This window comes from Gorilla gorilla, chromosome 15 (assembly GCF_029281585.2).
Source record: "Gorilla gorilla gorilla isolate KB3781 chromosome 15, NHGRI_mGorGor1-v2.1_pri, whole genome shotgun sequence".
In the NCBI taxonomy this organism is placed as follows: domain Eukaryota; kingdom Metazoa; phylum Chordata; class Mammalia; order Primates; family Hominidae; genus Gorilla; species Gorilla gorilla.
The window spans coordinates 93,664,781-93,682,646 of NC_073239.2; the positions used below are offsets into that span (position 1 = coordinate 93,664,781).

The following is a 17,866-nucleotide window of genomic DNA, read 5'->3' on the forward strand; positions in this document are numbered from 1 at the left end:
CAATGCAAGATGGCAATTCCCCCTCTTCACTCACATCGGGGTCCCAGTGCTGGAATTCCTGCATGAGGTTCATGAAGCGATAGTTCCAATTGAGGATGTCCGGATGGCAATGTAGATAGAGCTCTGAGCTCTGCTGCATCAGGTCCTGAGCCAGGATGTTATAAGACATCAGAGTGAACTGGAACTGAGGGCCATCTCCTGCCTTCAGGCCCTGAGCATCTGGCTGGGTGGAGAAATCCTCCCATTCTCGCCACAAAATTTCTGCAAAGGATTGGGAGAAGCACTCAATGGCAAGTATGAGTAATGCAGAGGTGCTGCCATCTCCACTCCTGACTCAGTAATATTATGCCTGAAGTTCCTTTTTCCATCTTCCCTGTCACCCATCCCTCTCTGTGGGGAACTGATTTCTATGGACATTCTTCAGATGACATGGTTAGCTCCACAAGGCCAGAGACAATCTTGGCCTGCTCACCACTACATCCCCAGCACCTAGCATCTAATAGATGCTCCATATATGGAAGCTGACACACTCTCATTTTTGATAAATCCATGAATCTCCAGAGAATCCCTCAGATGAGTGTGCTTAACAGTCACCTGAGGTTAAAGACATTTCTAGAGTAATTGCAGCCCTGGGTGTTTTCTGACCCCTAAACCTGGAAGAGTCTGTGGGACTAGAAACCATGGTGTGTCCCTATCTCCCCTATGGCATGTGGCAGCATAGTGGATTTCAAATCTATTGATGCCATTCTTCAAATTTTAATGGACTCTCAATATACAACACAAATAAAACTGAGGTAATTGTGACTGAGACAGAGACTAGAGGCCCTGAGACCTCTCCATCCCTACCTCCAGAAAGCCCTAGGGTTACCACCAGAGAAATGACATTGTGGAGAATCGGAACTAGAGTATGCTTTCAGTTCTTCCCCTACCTGGCTTTATGACTTTAGTCATGTTCTACTACCTCTCTGCACTCTGATTACTTCACCTTTAAAATCATTGGGCTGGATGAGATGATCTGTAAGGACCCTCTAGATCTGACATGCCAAGATTCTTAGAAAAATAGGATGCAGTGGCAGAGCTCCCTACCATAGAATCTTCTCTTTAGCAATGGCTCTGCCCACACCTGAGACACCCTGTTCCCTTGGCTCACTCAACCAGTTGTCAGACTCACCATGATATGGTATTTCCACTGCGGGAGGCTGCAACTGCCCCAGGCCCTCAAAGGGCCAGATGGGAGCCTCTTCCTGGGGCACAGGCTCAGGTGCTATGCTCCAGGCCAACACTGCTGGGTCCTCTTCCCACTGCTCTGTGGCCAGGGCACCCACTGGGAGGGCAGCACAGTCTGCATACTGGGGGTCCGACTGCATGGGGATAGCTGCCCACATGGGGCCCTCCACCCCCTCCACCTCCAGCAGTGGCTCCTCTCCTAGCATCTCAGGGAAAGGCTCGTCCAGGTTCTCTGCAGCCCGAAGGTCACTCAGCTGCCTGCTGGACCACCTGTCCTCTGAAGCAGCATTCTCTTCTCCAGGATTATCCATCAGAAGTGCCAGGCTGCTCTGGGCTAGTCCTTTATCTATAAGGGGCCCCTCACTTGCAGTTGAGAGCACCTGGCTCGACCCTTCTTCTCTCCACTGCTGCAGCAGGCCCTCACATTCCTCCTGGTCAGGGCCCCGAGGGGCCATGGCAAAGTCGCCCTCTACCTGGGGGGATGAGCTGTTCGCCAGAAGGACATTTTTTCGACATGTGAAGAAAGCATCTAGGAGGAAAGCCAAAATACCAGGTTATAATACTGTCATCCAACCCACACTATTCTCTCAGCTAAAACATAAGCCCTATAAAAGCAAGACCCATATCCACCTTCCTCATCATTGTACCATCACTGAGCCTGCCCACCTTAATGCCTGAACATCATTATCATCATCAGGGCAAAGTATTCACTATGTGCCAGGCACTGTTCTTTACAAGTGTTGACTAATTTATATGGCAGGGATCTGATAAATATTCAGTGCATGAAAGAACAGCTGTCTCACATAATCTAGAACACAGATGGGCACATATACCCACACTCCTTTTACATGACTTAGTTAAGACTACTATTAACAAACTCTTTGGTTCTAAGAATCACATTACATTGGAACCAGCAATTGACTATTAATCAGAACTGTGGGTTATGATCTAGCACCAAAATTAATAAAACTGACCTTGAACAATGCCCCTAGTCAGATGGAGTTACTCTTGACTGTAAAATGGGGACAAGAGGCCAGGCATGGTGGCTCCCAGCACTTTGGGAGGCAGAGACAGAGGCAGCAGGATCACTTGAGGCCAGGAGTTAGAGACCAGCCTGGGCAACATAACGAAACTTCATCTCTACAAAAAATTAAAAATTAGCCAAGTACGGTGGCACATGCCCATGGTCCTAGCTACTTGGGAGGCTGAAATGAGAGGATTGCTTGAGCCCAGGTTGAGGCTGCAGTGAGCTATGACTGCCCTTCTGCACTCCAGCCTGGGAGACAAAGTGAGATCTCATCTCAAAAAAAAAAAAAAAAAGAAAAAAAATATATTTTAAACTTAAAAAAATAGAGACAAGTTTGAACTAGATAATCTCTGAGCTTTTCTAGCTGTATAAATTCCCTAATCTATTAATGTATTCCAAAAGAAAAAGTCCTAAAGTAGACAGTCTCAAAAATCTATACAATTTACATCTTAGCAAGGGCCCTTAAGCCTTTTCTCAAAGCTACTTATTGTAATAAAATCTTCACAAACTTCATTATCTGCTTTCCCATTCCACAACACATCAGAGGCTATAAATTACAAGGTGCCAACAATCGACAGTAAGAGACAGCTGACATCTCTCTGATACTGCAGCCACCAATGACAGCCAACAGGCAAGAAAGAACGTGGGAAAAACTCTAAAATTAGAGCCCCCAAACGCTGAGCACAGTATTTTGGTGAGAGCAAACAACTCCTACACTCACACACTCAACCATTTATTTACAGCACAGGATGAGTAACATGCACGATGCTGGCCCTCAATCACTAGACTCATTTTATTGGCAAATTTTTTTTAAAGGGAAGAAACCTTAAAAGTGGCTCAAATATTGAAAGACGGTTCAAATATCTTGTTTGGGGTCTATGTATATTTATGTCCTTCTAAACAATGGTTTTAACCACGGTGATTTTGCCCTCGGAAGACATTTAGCAACGTTCAGAGACACTGTGGTTGTCACAACTGCAGCATTGCTACTGGCATCTAGTGGTTAGAGGACAGAGACGCTGCTCAACTTCCAACAATTCACAGGACAGACCCACAACAAATGATCCGGTCCAAAACGTCAACAGTGCTGAGATTGAGAAACCCTGCTCTAAACCTATGTATGGGCTGGGTCGTTGAGCTTTAGCCTCAAGGACTTCCTGATTATCTGCCCCTTGAAATATCCTCTGTGTATACCAGATGGCAGAGGTTCTTTGGTTCATATGCACGAAGTTACTAGCTTTCAATTTTGGCAGATGTCTTTTGGTGGTGGTGGTGGTGGTGGTGGATTTTCAGCAGCAGAATGCTTTTGTTTTTTAAAAATCTTATCTGGAAACCAAATATGCCAAGTAAATATAAGTGGGACTACTGTAATGTGTAGGTGGTGGGGGGGCCCTCCTCTGAGATCCCTAGAACTCTACTGGTCTGGAAACCTCTGGACTAGTATGCTGTATCACTAAGGCATTAGAAGAGCTCCAGGAAAAACAGCAACATAGTTAAAAGAATATGTTTAGTTCTCTGAAAACAATTACTTCTGTGGAGTTTCCCACATTCCTCAGAAATATGGACACACAAGACATTCCTGAATTCACTGAGTGCCTACTATATACCAAGCAATGTGTTAACACCAGAGACACAGCGAACAAAACGGACGTGGCCCTGCGCTCCTGAAGTTTGCATTCTAATGGCAGATACACAGTAAAATTTAAAATATTTCTATATGAAATATATATTATCAATGACACACACATTGCGTACCAATTGTGTAAAGTTCCACAAAGGAAAACCACAGAATATACAATTGGAGCCCTCATTCCTAAGTACTTCTTGGTCCTGTCCCATAAATTAAAGGCAAAAAGTCTGCGACTTCCATGGGATCTCAGAAACTGATGGTCGCATAAAACCCTCCGTAATTTCAAAGCCCAGGAATAGAGAATGCAGACAAATTATGAAACAATAACGAAATAACCACCCCCTCTTTGAGGTATCGACTGGGCATTGCCCCCACCCCAGCACATCTCCCTCTAAACCGACGGGAGTGGGGTCAGGAATGCTCCAAAGCTGAGATCTAAATGTGTCTCTGATTGAACGTCCGTTTTTCAACCAAAGACACCAGTGAGAGAAGAGCGAGAGCTGCCAGGTGGTAGTGAAAGGCGAGTGTGAAGTTAACCTGGGGAAGATCGGTGCGTCCAGTACTTCGGCCATAAACCTCCCAGAGCCGACCCGCCTCGCCCGCCGAGAATTTGGGCACTCGCCTAGGTCCGAGCTACTACCCCTTCCCGACCCCCCGGGGTGCTGACTTGGCCGACCCCACAATCTCTCTGCACCCCCAGGGCCAGGCAAGGGCCCTGCCCGTCCACAGCTCCTCTCCACCTTAACCGCGGCCGGACGCCATCTGACAACAGGCAGGAGGAGGGGCCGCCCACGAGGGACGTCGGCCAGGTCCAGGCCTCGTGGGGTCAGGAGGGGCCCGCGGGGCAGGGGCTCAGGACCGCCTCCCTACACCTCGGCACTGCCCGGGGCACGGTAGTCGTGAGGCCCGGCCAACCGCACGCCGCCCCAGGCCCGCGGAGCCCCGCAGAGGCGGGCCCTGGCCGGGCTCCTGTCTGTCGGTACGCCTGGCCGGTACCTGAGAGGGCGCGGAAGAGGCGCGTGGCCGGCAGCAGCAGGTAACACAAGCACGACGCGATCATGGCCGGCCGCCCGCGCCCGCCTCCGCTCTTCACTGCAGCCAGCAGGTCCTCCCTCAGCTCGGCCCCGCCCCCGGCCCGGTCCGGCCCGGCCCACGTGGTGCCGCCTCCGCGCTTCAACAACAACTTTATTGGGAGCGCAGGTCTACGGGTGCGCACGCAGGAAGTGGGAGGAGCCGGTTCCCATGGCAACTAGCCTCCCCTAGCACCCGGCTGCCACCCAGGCGTCCCGAATTAAAATTGAGCGCCTCACTGGAGGCCCCATAGTGTTATTCAAAGGCCACAGTTTATTCCCACTTCTGCAGCTGACTAGGTGTCCACCTTGTTACCACACTATAGCCTCTCCGCCCCTCAGTTTCCTCACCTGTAAAATGAAGAGCTGGACTTTCTCTAAGGCTCCACTTAACCTTGACTTCTAGCCCTTCTCGACCCAGAAAGGAAGCGAGTTATTCCCCCATTTTCCCCGTTTTCCTGCCTCTACTTCCCTGTCTCAGATTCTAGGTCACAAATTGAGTCCTACCTTGCTTCAGGAAGTAAGATTTTGTCTCCTTCCCTACTTTCTAAACGGGCCTTCTTTTCCCTAATCTAGAAAAACAGGGTTTCCCATTGGTAAGGGAGTCAAGAAAGAAAGGAGAGAGGACAAAGAGAGGAGAGAGAGAAGGGAGAGAGGAGAGAGACAGAAGAGAGAAACTTCCACAAGGCCAGGGACCAGTTCTGGCTGGTTGTTTGCTCACCTTGAGGTATCTCTAATACAATCCAAGCACCTATTGTAACCAAGTACCCAGCTTGAAAGTTATATTCTTGTTATATTCTTTTATTTCTTTATTTTTGTTCAGTTAACCACTAGGCACCCCCCGACACCCCAGCACCCCCCATACACACTGTTAGCATATCTAATTGTATGTTTGCTTAAAAGTTCCAGAGACTAAATCTTGAAACAATATAGGCATCTGTGGAAATCTCCACCAGGAGATTGCTTCAAGGCTACAGTTAATTTATAACTCAGCCCAGCCCGAGATGATGCCAGCCCATTCACCAGATGGGCAGTAACTCAAGACAAGTCATCAGAACTCGTCATGAAGACCTGCACTGCCTCACCCCTTGCATACCCTCCATGCCAAAACTTCTTAAATCCTCGCATTTTGCTTGGAAATGTGAAGCAGTTCCATTAAAGCAAAAGCCTGGATCGTTTTTCCCCACTGCTAGCTTTGGTTTATAATAAAGTCAGTCTCCTTCTGCCATACCACGACCTTGCTCGTTGGTTTTGCAAGCGGCCGAATCTGCATTCGCTAGCACTACTAGCCACCACATAAGCCTTTATTGACTGGTTGAACAAAGCATATGTCACTAAATGAAGGCCAGTTCTGCCATCACTTCTGTGCCACCTGCGACCTCTTTGAGTCTCTCTTCCCCAGTCCCCCTCCCCCAATCTTCTACCCCAAACAGGCTCTGAAGGAGGGACTGGACAATGCACCCAGTTTCAGTACCCAGTGTCTGAGTTGCGTGATTTCCAGTTTGTGGCCGGAGCCTTGGTTGTTCAGGGAAGCCTTCTGGGGAGTCACCAGATCCTGGACCAGCTGGGTACATCATAACACTGAAAGGCTAAAAGGAGGAAGAAGGAGAGAGTTAGTAGTATTGTGGCTTTCCCACTACTTACCCTTAGTTCTAGAGGTGGCAATGTCTGCCTGCCTTCAGGCAACAGCACTCATCCCTTTGTTTGAGATGAAACAGAGGCCCAGCAATCTGAAGTTTGGGAAGCTGCTTAGAAATTAGTGCACAAATGGTGGATCTACCAAAGGCGCTCCCAAGGTCAGGCCCCCTCCTTTGATGTGGCTTAAGTAAAACCCTCCTTGTACCCTCCTTCCATTTTGTACCCTGAGTTATCCAGAAGTCCAAGTTCCAAATCAGATCCTAATCAAGGGTAATGGTTCCCTTATCTCCACTGGGAAAATGCTTTCAAAATACAAATTTCTAGGCCCTACTCCCAGAGTTCTGATTTAGCAGCCCTGGAATGAGGCCCTTAAACACTTTCTTATTCCGATGCACGGTTTGGGAACCTCTGCTAAAGGATCCAGTCTCAACTGGGCTGTTCAGTGCACACGTGTGGGCACAATGTGTCAGCCCAACTGATCTATGTTCTTTCAGAGGCTTTTTCTGCGGCCAGTTAAGTGAGGCTTCCCTCTTTTTGTTTCCTGGTCCATAATCAGCCGTGTTGGAAGGTGTAGGGTGATATGAGGAGCACAAGCTTTGGAGTTAGACCACCTGAGTTGAAATCCTGGCTCTGCCACTTTTTACCTGTGGAACCTCTCAGGTTGCCTAAGCTCTTGGGGCCTCAGTTTCCTCACTGTGCCTGACCCAGCATAAACTCTCAATGTTTACTATTACATTTTTGGATTTGGGCAGAAAAGCACCTCCAGACGTGGCTGACGTAGGATCTTCTTCCACAATTTCCGGCTAAAATAGGGCTCCTGCCCTCCAAATCGTAATGAGTATTACTAAGCAAGCCAATAACTACAGGTTCCAAGGAGACTTGGCCTGAAGGAGTGGAGCCTTAGGCTTCCCCAGTCAGAGGAAAATTACAAGTGCAATCTGCACAGTCTCCAGCCTCATTGTTTCAGAAATATCCCAAGAAGAGAGATGATTCCCTCAATTCATTCCAGCTGTGCTAACAATGAAGACAAGTATGAGCACCTGCATCCATCACTACCACGGTTTCCAGGGTGCAGAACCTATGTAATGGAGCAAGTGGGAGGTTTTGCAATACTTTGAGAGACTGAAGATGCTCTCTTAAAGGGACATTTCCAGTCTATAAGAAATTTAAGCCCTTGAAGGCTAAAATTTTACTTATGACAACAAATGTATGTGGAATTACAACAGAGTGGCTGCATTTATTAACTTATTGGTTGAACATGTGCAAATATTGGGGCGGCATAGTGCTTTCTTCAGGATCACAGAGGCTACCGACCAACGCCTGGGACAGTGCTGCCCCAAAGAAATATATTGTGAACCACACATGCAATTTAAAATTTTCTAGTAGCCTCATGTAAAAAGTAAAAATAAATCAATTGATAAAGCAAGTGAAATTAATTTAATAATATTTTATTTTACCCCATAGATCCAAAAATTTTGTATTTTAACTTGTAATCAATAGTTCAAGATGAGATATTTTATGTTCTTTTTTTGTACTAAGTCTTCAAAATCCAATGTGTATTTTACTTGGACATCACATCTGAATTTGGACTAGCCGTATTTCAGGTTCTGAATACTGCAAGGAGCTAATAGCTACCGTACTGAACATGGGCTGTTCTGGAGAGTGCAAACAGCTTCTCAGATAGGATAGGCTGAAAATATTTGCTCATCTTCAACTCTTATGATAACCTGAGGCCTCTACACTCCTAGTAATCTGCCTTCTCTGAGCCTGGTGTTTTCTTTGGGAATCTCAAGATTTATGACTAGGCATTCCCAGAATGTTCCAGATTAGTCTGAATTAATGCATTCATTTGCTCACTTACTCACTGATTCATGCATCCATGTGTTCATTAGAGATTTATCAGGCAGTCATCAATGTTTACCCCAACCTCACCCTTGACTTTCCTTGACCTCCTGCCCACTCCCCGATTCCTTGAAACTTCAGCCCTGGACTCACAGTCTTCTTCCCTACCTCTAGTCCTCATGTCACCAGTGTGGATGAGCCATCCTAACCCCTGGAGGCTCATTGCCATGACCTCCTCAATGACCTTCATTTCCATGTGCTTCAGACACTCCCTTCCCTGGCTGCACCTTGGATATGTCATTACTGGGCACTGTTTCCCCTCTGAAATCATAAATTCACACACCCACTCTGATGGCATGGCTTTCTCATGGCTTTCTGCCTCTCCCACTTCTATTTCATCTTTTCTTTTAACTCCATCAGACCCTTGATTTCTCTAGTCTGTCCTTCTCAAGCTTTCCCTCAGTCATCATTTCTTTCCCTATCCAACATGGAATTCCCATGACCCCTCTTTTAAATCACTCTTCCCAATATCATCAACTCTCCTGCCCACTGTTCTTAGATTATATCTGCGTGGGTCAGTAAAACTATTCTTCTTGGCTCTTACATCTGGGCTGCTGAGCAACAATGAATAAAATTACCAACCCCAAAGATTGAGGCCATTAGTGTGCTAGTCTCCCACCTCTCTTCTGCCCGCAACCCTCCCCAGCAATTCTATGCTCTTTAATTAGCTTTCTCTCCCATTCTCACAATGATCATTCTTCTCAAACTTTCTGCCCTATTGCCTCCCTTCTTGCTCTTAGGAGATTATCTCCCCATCAACTTTAGAGAAAAAAATAGAGCCACCAAGTGTAAATTCTCTACTCCCTTTTCCTCTTCTCCCAACACAGCAGTTGGCACTTCCACCATGCTCCGGACCCCCTCCCCCTTCCTCTGAGATGATGTTCCTTCTACTACCCCTCTCCTTTCCTTCACTGACCCCTTGTCATCAACATTTAAGCATGCTCAAATCACTCCTGTCAAGAAGCCCTCCTTCAGTGCCAGGTCCCCTCCAGCTAGCCCCTGCGTTCCCACCTCTCACAGCCAATCTTCTTGCAAGAGTTGTCTGCAGCTGCTGTCTACAATTCCTCACTCTTATTCATGCTCATTCCACTGAGATATAGCTTCCACCACCATTACACCACCAAAACTCCCTCCTCACTGTTCGTGATGCTTTCCTTGTTGAGGATAGTAGGGTCCTGCAGAAAGAACACGCCCTAGGCATTATTATTTCTTGAATATTGTGTAATTTTGCATAACTTCCCCCTTCTTGTAAGATTCTCTTCCCTTGGTTTCTGTGACATTCTTGTTTTCCGCTTGTCTTGGTGGATGTCCTATCCTTGTGTCCTTCACTTCTGTTCCTCTCACCACCATCCTTTTCCTGATGATGTTCCTAGGATTTCTCCTTTGGCCTCTCCCCTCCTCTTACTCCACTGTCCCTTCTTGAGAAAATCTCACCACTCCAATGGCTTCAAATACCATCCATATGCTGACAACTCACACATCTGCATTTTTAACCCAAATCCTTTTCCTGGGTCACAGACCCATAAATCTTTTTGCCTGTGGACCTCTCCCAGTGGGCACTCCAGCGGCAACTCAAAGACTCACCCCAGCCAAAGCTGTACTCATCACCTCCCCGCCACCATCCTCCAAAAGACCCCTGCCCCAGCTCCTTTGTTCTCTCCTTTAGGAGTGGCACAACCATGTACTGAGCTATCCTGGCCCCCACTTTTTTCTTCTCTGCTTTCTCTTATATATCTGATTGATTCCCAGATCCATGTGGTTTGGCCTTCTTTGTATTTATTCAATGGGTCCACTTCCTCCAGCCACTCCTGACTAGTGTTGATCCTCCCCTACCTCGATCCATTTTCCACACTGTAGCCAGAGCAATCTTTCCACTGTGTGAATCATATCAGGTCACTGCTGCCTAAGACCTTTTACTGCAAACTCCCACTGTCCTCAAAATGTCAGCCAAGCTCCTTGGATTAACTGTACAGTCAAGGCACCTCCCACCCCTAACTGCTTTCAGAGCCACCTCTCAGTACCATGATGGCTTACCTCACAAACCAGTAGTTCAAAAGCACAACAGTTTAATCAGAGGGTACAGCACGTGCTGGCTATGTGGTTTCTGAAATACTAGCCCCACAACAAAATTGAAAAGATTCAAATTCAGCTGATTTTCAACAGTGGTCAAAAGACAATTAAATGGCAAAAGAATAGTCTTTTCAATAAATGGCGATGGAACAATTGAACGTCCACATGTGAAACAAATGAATCTCAACCTATAACTTCACACCTTATACGAAAACTAGCTCAAAATGGGTCACGGGAAAAGTTCTGGAAATAGATGGGGGTGATGGTTGCACAACATTGTGCATATACTTAAACTCACTGAATTGTACACTTTAAAATGTTAAATTTAATGGTTAAAATGGCAAATTTTATCATGCATGTTTCACCACAATAAAAAAATGAAATGAATCATAAACCTAAATGCAAAAGCCAAAACTATAAAACTTCTAGAACAAAACAGGAGAAAATCCGCATTACCTTGGGGTAGGCAAATAATTTTTAGATATGACACCAAAAATGTGATCCATAATAGGAAAAAAAAGATAATATTTATATAATTTTGACAAAATTTGGCTTTATTAAAATTAAAACTTTTACTCTGTGAAAGACATTGTTAAGCGAAGGAGAAGACAAGCCACAGACTGAGAGAAAATATTTGCAAAGCACATTTCTGACAAAAGACTTATTTCCAGAATATATCAAGAATTTGCCAAACTCAGCAATAAAAAAATAAACAACCCAACTTAAAACGAGCAAAAGGGCCAGGCGCGGTGGCTCACACCTGTAACCCCAGCACTTTAGGAGGCTGAGGCGGGCAGACCACCTGAGGTCGGGAGTTCGAGACCAGCTTGACCAACATGGAGAAACCCCATCTCTACTAAAAATACAAAATTAGCCAGGCGTGGTGGTGCATGCCTGTAATCCCAGCTACTCGGGAGGCTGAGGCAGGAGAATTGCTTGAACCCAGGAGGTGGAGGTTGTGGTGAGCCAAGATCGCACCATTGCACTCTAGCCTGGGCAACAAGAGCGAAATTCCATCTCAAAAAAAATAGTAAATAAAATGAAATGAGCAAAAGATCTGAACAAAGAACAAAGGAAATATATAAATGGCAAATAAGCATGCGAAAGGATGCTCAACATCATTAATCATTGGGGAAATGCAAATTAAAACCATCATGAAATACCACTACACACTTACTAGAATGGAAGAACAAAACCAAAAACTGGAAATGGTAAATATTGGCAAGGATGTGGAGCAACTGATGCTGTCATACATTCCTGGTGGGAATTCCAAATGGGCATACACGTTTGGGCACAGTGGTTCACTCCTGTAATCCCAGCACTTTGGGAGGCTGAAGCGGGTGGATCACCTGAGGTCAGGAGTTCAAGACCAGCCTGGCCAACATGGTGAAACCCTGTCTCTACTAAAAATACAAAAATTAGCCAGGCATGGTGGCACACACCTGTAATCCCAGCTACTCAGGAGGCTGAGGCAGGAGAATCGCCTGAATCCGGGAGGCGGAGGTTTCAGTGAACCAAGATTGCACTACTGCACTCTAGCCTAGGCGACAGAGCAAGACTCTGTCTCAAAAAAAAAAAGAAAGAAAAAGAAAGAAATGAGTCCACAGCAATCCCACTCCTAAGTATTTACTCAAGAGAGAAGAAAGCTCATGTTCACACAAAAACCTGCACATGAATGTTGATAGCCATTTTATTTATAATCACCAAAAAAGTGGAAAATATGAAGATGTCTTTCAGCAGGTGAATGCATAGCCAAAGTGTGGTACATCTCTGTAACAGACTATTACTCTGCCATAAAAAGGAACTCTGCAGCAACATGGATGACTCTTAAATGCATTTTGTTAAATGAAAGAAACTAGTTCAAAAAACTACACATTGTATGGCCTCATTAATATAATTTAGGAAAGGCAAAACTATTAGGATAGAAAAGAGAAGACTGGTTTCCAGCAGACAGGGAGGGACGAGGGGTAAAGGAGGCAGCATGAGAGGCTGTTGAGGGTGATGGAACTCTTTTGAATGGGACTGTGGTGGTGGATATATGACTTCATGGATCTGTCAGAACGTGCAGAACTGTACACCACAAAGAATGAATTCTGCCATATATCAGCCACAATAAAATCAACCAGGATATGTGGGGAAAGATGAAATGCAGACTCTGACAAACGAATCTAACTGTATTACAAGTGAATTAAATAACCCACTGAAGGGGGTGGGAAGAAAGAGTTGACCTAAATAACTGGGGAAAAAAGTATTTTGACTGGATACCATAAGGATAAACAACCACAATCTTATATACTGACACCGTGCTCTAGTTAGTAAATTTGTTTCTAGGACTATGGCTTAGCAATTCTGAAACTAATTATGTATATATATTAGAGATGAACAAATAAGCAGATATATGGTAGAAAATAAGAGCCAGGTTTCTGGCCAGGAGAAAGAAATGACAAATATGAAAAAGGAGAAGGCATGAATGAGTCATGTAGTGCTAGGCTGGGGATTGAGGCATCAGTATAGATGGTTTTTGTTCAATGTACATATATAGATAGACTGGTATGGAAATAAATATATATGTGTGTTATGGGTGGGTTAGTTTACATGCACACACACACATTTCCTAGCTCTATTCACCAAAAAGTCTAGAAGTAGTGATACCCACATGGTGATGAATGCACAAGCTCCCAGATCTAGGTTTCCAAATATAATTCTCATTGGAAAAATAACTTCTTCCTTTTTTTTTTGGGGGGGGACAAAGTCTCACTCTCACCCAGGCTAGAGTGCAGTGGAGAGATCTCTGCTCATTGCAGCCTCCGCCTCCCGGGTTCAACTGATTCTTGTGCTTCAGCCTCTTGAGTAGCTGGGACTACAGGCACGTGCCACCACACCTAGCTAAGATAGGGTTTTGCCATGTTGGCCAGGCTGATCTCGAACTCCTGACTTCAGGTGATCCTCCTGCCTCAGCCTTCCAAAGTTCTGGGATTACAGGCATGCGCCACCATGCCTGCCCAGAAAAGTAATTTCTGTGACTCCAGAGAGTGAGGGAGGGCTCAAAAAAAGGGGAAGGAGGATGTCAACAGGGCACAGGAGCCCACCTGAAGGAACTCTCAATGGCCAAAGTTGGAACTTGAACAGTAAAATAAATGATAGTATTGTATTGTAACCCAAGGAATAAAATAAACCTGAGTCCCTATAGATACAAACAACTGAATAAACAAGTAGCAGAGAGGGGCAACTCCTATAGAAAAATTCCAGTTGATAAATGCAAAAGGATTGCGAATACAGAAAATCACCATGAGAACACCACAGTAATTGTTGAGGCACGATCCATTAATAGATGCTAACATTAGTGGGCAAAAATTTAAGCAGAAAGAGGATATTTGCAGAGTCTTGAAGTATCTAAGTCTGTTTTCTGTGAAAAAGGAAAAATAGCAACTTTACTGTAGCAAAAGCTGGCAGATACCACCTTGACCAAGTGATCAATATAATACATCTTGACATCACGTACTGCTGACACACACCAAGAAGGGTACATCAGCTATGTGGCACCCTTCCCAATAATCATGACAAAAACATCAGCTAAACCAAAATTGGGGACATTCTAAATATCTGACCAGTACTCTTTGAAAGTGTCAAGGTCATGAAAGACAAAAGAAAGACTAAGGAAATGTCACAGGTTGGAGGAGATCAACAGAGCTACAATAACGAATGTAATATGGCATCCTGGCACCAAAAAAGGACATTAATGGGAAAACTAGTAAAATACAAATATAGTCTGTAGTTTAATTAATAGCATTGTACTGATACTAACTTAGTTTTGATCATTTTTCCATGGTTATAGACGTTAACATAAGGTGAAGCTGAGTGAAGAGTAAATGGGAACTCTGTTATATTTGTAATTCTGTTATCTAAAATTATTTCAAAATAAAAAGATTAATTTTAAAAAATGTGGCTGGGGTTGGGCATGGTGGCTCACACCTGTAACCCCAGCACTTTGGGAGGCCGAGGCGGGCATATCACCTGAGGTTGGGAGTTCGAGACCAGCCTGACCAACATGAAGAAACCCCATCTCTACTAAAAATACAAAATTAGCCAGATGTGGTGGTGCATGCCAGTAATCCCAGCTACACAGGAGGCTGAGGCAGGAGAATCGCTTGAACCCGGGAGGCAGAGGTTGTGGTGAGCCAAGATCGTGCCATTGCACTCCAGCATGGGCAATAAAACGAAAGTCTGTCTCAAAAAAAAAAAATAAAAAGTGGCTGGGCACGGTGGCTTACGCCTGTAATCCTAGCACTTTGGAAGGTTGAGGCTGGCGGATCACTTGACCAGCCTGGCCAATATGGTGAAACCCTGTCTCTACTAAAAACATGAAAAATTAGCCAGATGTGGTGGTATGCGCCTGTAATCCCAGCTACTTGGGAGGCTGAGGCAGGATAATTGCTTGAACTTAGGAGGCAGAGGTTGCAGTGAGCCAAGATCATGCCATTGCACTCCAGCCTGGGCAACGGACAGAGCAAGACTCCATCTCAAAAAAAAAAAAAAAAAAAAAAAAGGATACCCTTTAATAATACAGAAATTTTCAAAAATAATAACTTATAAAAAGAGTTTACAGGTATTACATTTCAGGGTTTTTAAAAAATACACATTTTTGGCCAGGTGTGGTGGCTCACACCTGTAATCCCAGCACTTTGGGAGGCAGAGGTGGGCGGATTACGAGGTCCGGAGATCGACACCACCCTGGCTAACACAGTGAAACCCTGTCTCTACTAAAAATACAAAAAATTAGCTGGGCGTGGTAGCGCATGCCTGTAGTCCCAGCTACTTAGGAGGCTGAGGCAAGAGAATGGCGTGAACCCGGGAGGCGGAGCTTGCAGTGAGCTGAGATTGCGCCACTGCACTCCAGCCTGGGCGACAGAGCGAGATTCCATCTCAAAAAAAGAAAAAAAAAATTAAAAAAAATTATGGTCCTTAAACATTTTTATTTTTTCCAGAATTGACTATTATGCAAAAAATATTGCTGTCAACCATTCTAAAGAAAATATCTGATGATGTGACTCTCCTGTTCAAAAATCTTCATTGTCTCCCTATTGCCTTTTAGTTGCATTCGGATCTCTCCCTGAAGCTGCCCTGGCCCTGGTGGCCTCCCCTTCTGCTACTCGTCTTCACAGCCTGCACTCCTACGCGGGGATCTGCTGCCTTCCTTCATCCTGACCTCCTGGAAATGCCTTTTCCCCAGACTGTACTTCTCCAGAGCCCAAGCAAGTTCCCCAATATGAAGAAACCTCACCCTCCCCTGAACTCCCAGTGCATTTCCCCAAAGACCCTTCTCAGTTTCCCTGCTGCTGTTGGATCCAGGCTGGTGGTGCCTCTATCCAGTGGCTTAGTTGGAGCACCTACCTCTAGATTTTCTCACTCACCCTTCAGTACCTGAGATCAGATGGTGCCATCCGAGTAGAGCACCCAGAGCCCTAGACCAGGACACACATGCTCTCTGATCCCTCTTTCTCCCCCTTAATGCTTCCTTATCCTCTGCAATAGTGTGGGCCAGCCAGATGCCCTGAAGATCACCAGGACTCATGTCTACCTGATCATCCTAGGAGCTGATCACTCTCCCTGGACTGTTTGGTATTTCTTTAGAAGGACCACATGAGATTGGGCCACCAGAATGGTGCTGCCATGCCGATTTAGGGTGACTCAAATTGTTTATACAAGCAAGAACTCTGCCAAAAATATTTGCCCAGGACCCTCACCCTAGGGTGGCCCTGTCAATTTCTATTATGCATTGCACATGCCTTAAAAGGGTCCTGTCTTAATCATGTCTGCATCCCTTCCCCACAGTGGTGCCTATTTTAGTGCCCGTATGTAATAGAGACTCAATATGTATTTCTCAGCATGAATGCTTGAAGGAATAAGTAACATCTCAGGTATACATATTTCTTCTGATCCATGGTTCTAATCATGTTTTCCTTGCACACATTTCTAGATCTTCCTCATTCTGAGTAGCAAAAAAAAAAAAAAAAAAAAAGGAATTTTCATATCCTCAAACCCTCCAGTCACTGACCTGACCGTTGATGTCCTGAAAACTTATCAAGAAAGAACAAATGTGCCTCCAGATTCTCCCGAAACCAAACTGCAACTGGACTTCAACTCCAACACATGTGAGAATGGCCGAGTGTGGGAATGCTAGATGAACGGTCTCAAGGTAGGCAGCCCCATAGTTTGGATTGAACAATGCTTTGGCTGCAACAAACTGTAGTGATAAGACATATGTTCATTGCGCTGTCCTTTTGATCTTCAGCTCCAAGGTTAAGATGCTCTCCCACGGGGAAAAGAAAAAAGGAAGAAGAGCTGGGCAGAAGAAAACTGACTTCATCCGTCACTGAAATACTTCATACCTGAAGCACAGCTCTCTTGCGAGAAGAACATGATGGCAGCTCTTCACAGTCACCTAATTAAGGGGCTTGGGTTGGGTCCTGACTCAGAGGGAAATACAACACCACTGAGAGGAACCCCCCCACAGCACCTGAGCACTCACAGCCAAGCCTGGGCTTGGCCCCAGTAGACATATGAGAACAGGTGCCTGCCAGAACCACCCAGAGGGCGGGAAGCCTGCTGTTGCCAGGTCCACCATGTGAATCACAATGACTGCATGAGGTCACAGAATGTTGAAGATGAAATGAAAGTGGCTCCTGAGTCACAAAGTCACAGGCGGGTGGGGATCCTTTCGACAGGGCTCCCAGCAATAGAGCAGTCCCACTCTCCCAGATGAGCTGGAGAAGTAGCTACCTCTCCCAGACAGAGTTGGGGTCAAATTCATGCACATCCAATTCCCATCAAAGCCCACTCTTCCCAGGGCTTGCTGGGAGGGAAGGATAACTGCAGGCTCCCCTGGGATGCCCCCACGTGAGGGAAGTTCACAGAGTTTGAGACAGAGGTGAATGGACAGGTGTGCTTCTTAGGGAAGCAGTCGAGAGGTGGCAAGAAGTTGGCAGCTGCCCTCAAGAGGGTCGGGGCACCATGGACAATGACAAGCCTCTTCAGCCTGAGACAGAAGGTGAAAGGGCATCCCATCTCTCACCACTCAGGCCTATCCCCGCTGCCTCAGTACAACACCTAGTGATCACAGGACCCTGAAGCCCACTTCTTTCCTCACCTGGGACCCTCTAGAAGTAGGATGATTTGTTATACTGACTTGGGTTCAGGGCTTGGCAAACAGGAAGAATTGGCTGCAGTGCTATGCCACAACTACCTCATACTGGCTCTAGCCAGCTTTAATTTTTATTGTGTGGGCCGGTTGATACCATATTT

General features: G+C 45.7%; 2 protein-coding genes across 16 annotated transcripts in view; one reads left to right on the forward strand and one right to left on the reverse strand.

Annotated features, from left to right (window-relative positions):
• ANGEL1 (angel homolog 1) overlaps nucleotides 1–17,134 on the reverse strand; it is a 39,107-nt gene extending 21,973 nt beyond the window's left edge. For 4 of the 11 annotated variants that reach the window (XM_055361051.2, XM_055361050.2, XM_031001664.3 and 1 more), the window contains exons 1-3: nucleotides 4,881–5,025; nucleotides 1,172–1,756; nucleotides 35–261 (exon numbers count right to left, since the gene is read on the reverse strand). In XM_055361051.2, the coding sequence (XP_055217026.1) occupies nucleotides 35–261; nucleotides 1,172–1,756; nucleotides 4,881–4,944 (876 nt within the window). In that variant the 5' untranslated portion in view covers nucleotides 4,945–5,025. The other 7 variants (XM_063698049.1, XM_019009918.4, XM_055361049.2 and 4 more) reach the window with 7 other exon arrangements.
• A 130-nt stretch (nucleotides 17,135–17,264) lies between these two features.
• LRRC74A (leucine rich repeat containing 74A) overlaps nucleotides 17,265–17,866 on the forward strand; it is a 44,295-nt gene continuing 43,693 nt past the window's right edge. For 2 of the 5 annotated variants that reach the window (XM_004055487.5, XM_055361054.2), the window contains exon 1: nucleotides 17,265–17,612. In XM_004055487.5, the coding sequence (XP_004055535.4) occupies nucleotides 17,576–17,612 (37 nt within the window). In that variant the 5' untranslated portion in view covers nucleotides 17,265–17,575. The remainder of the gene's footprint in view (nucleotides 17,613–17,866) is intronic. The other 3 variants (XM_055361053.2, XM_055361055.2, XM_004055488.5) reach the window with 2 other exon arrangements.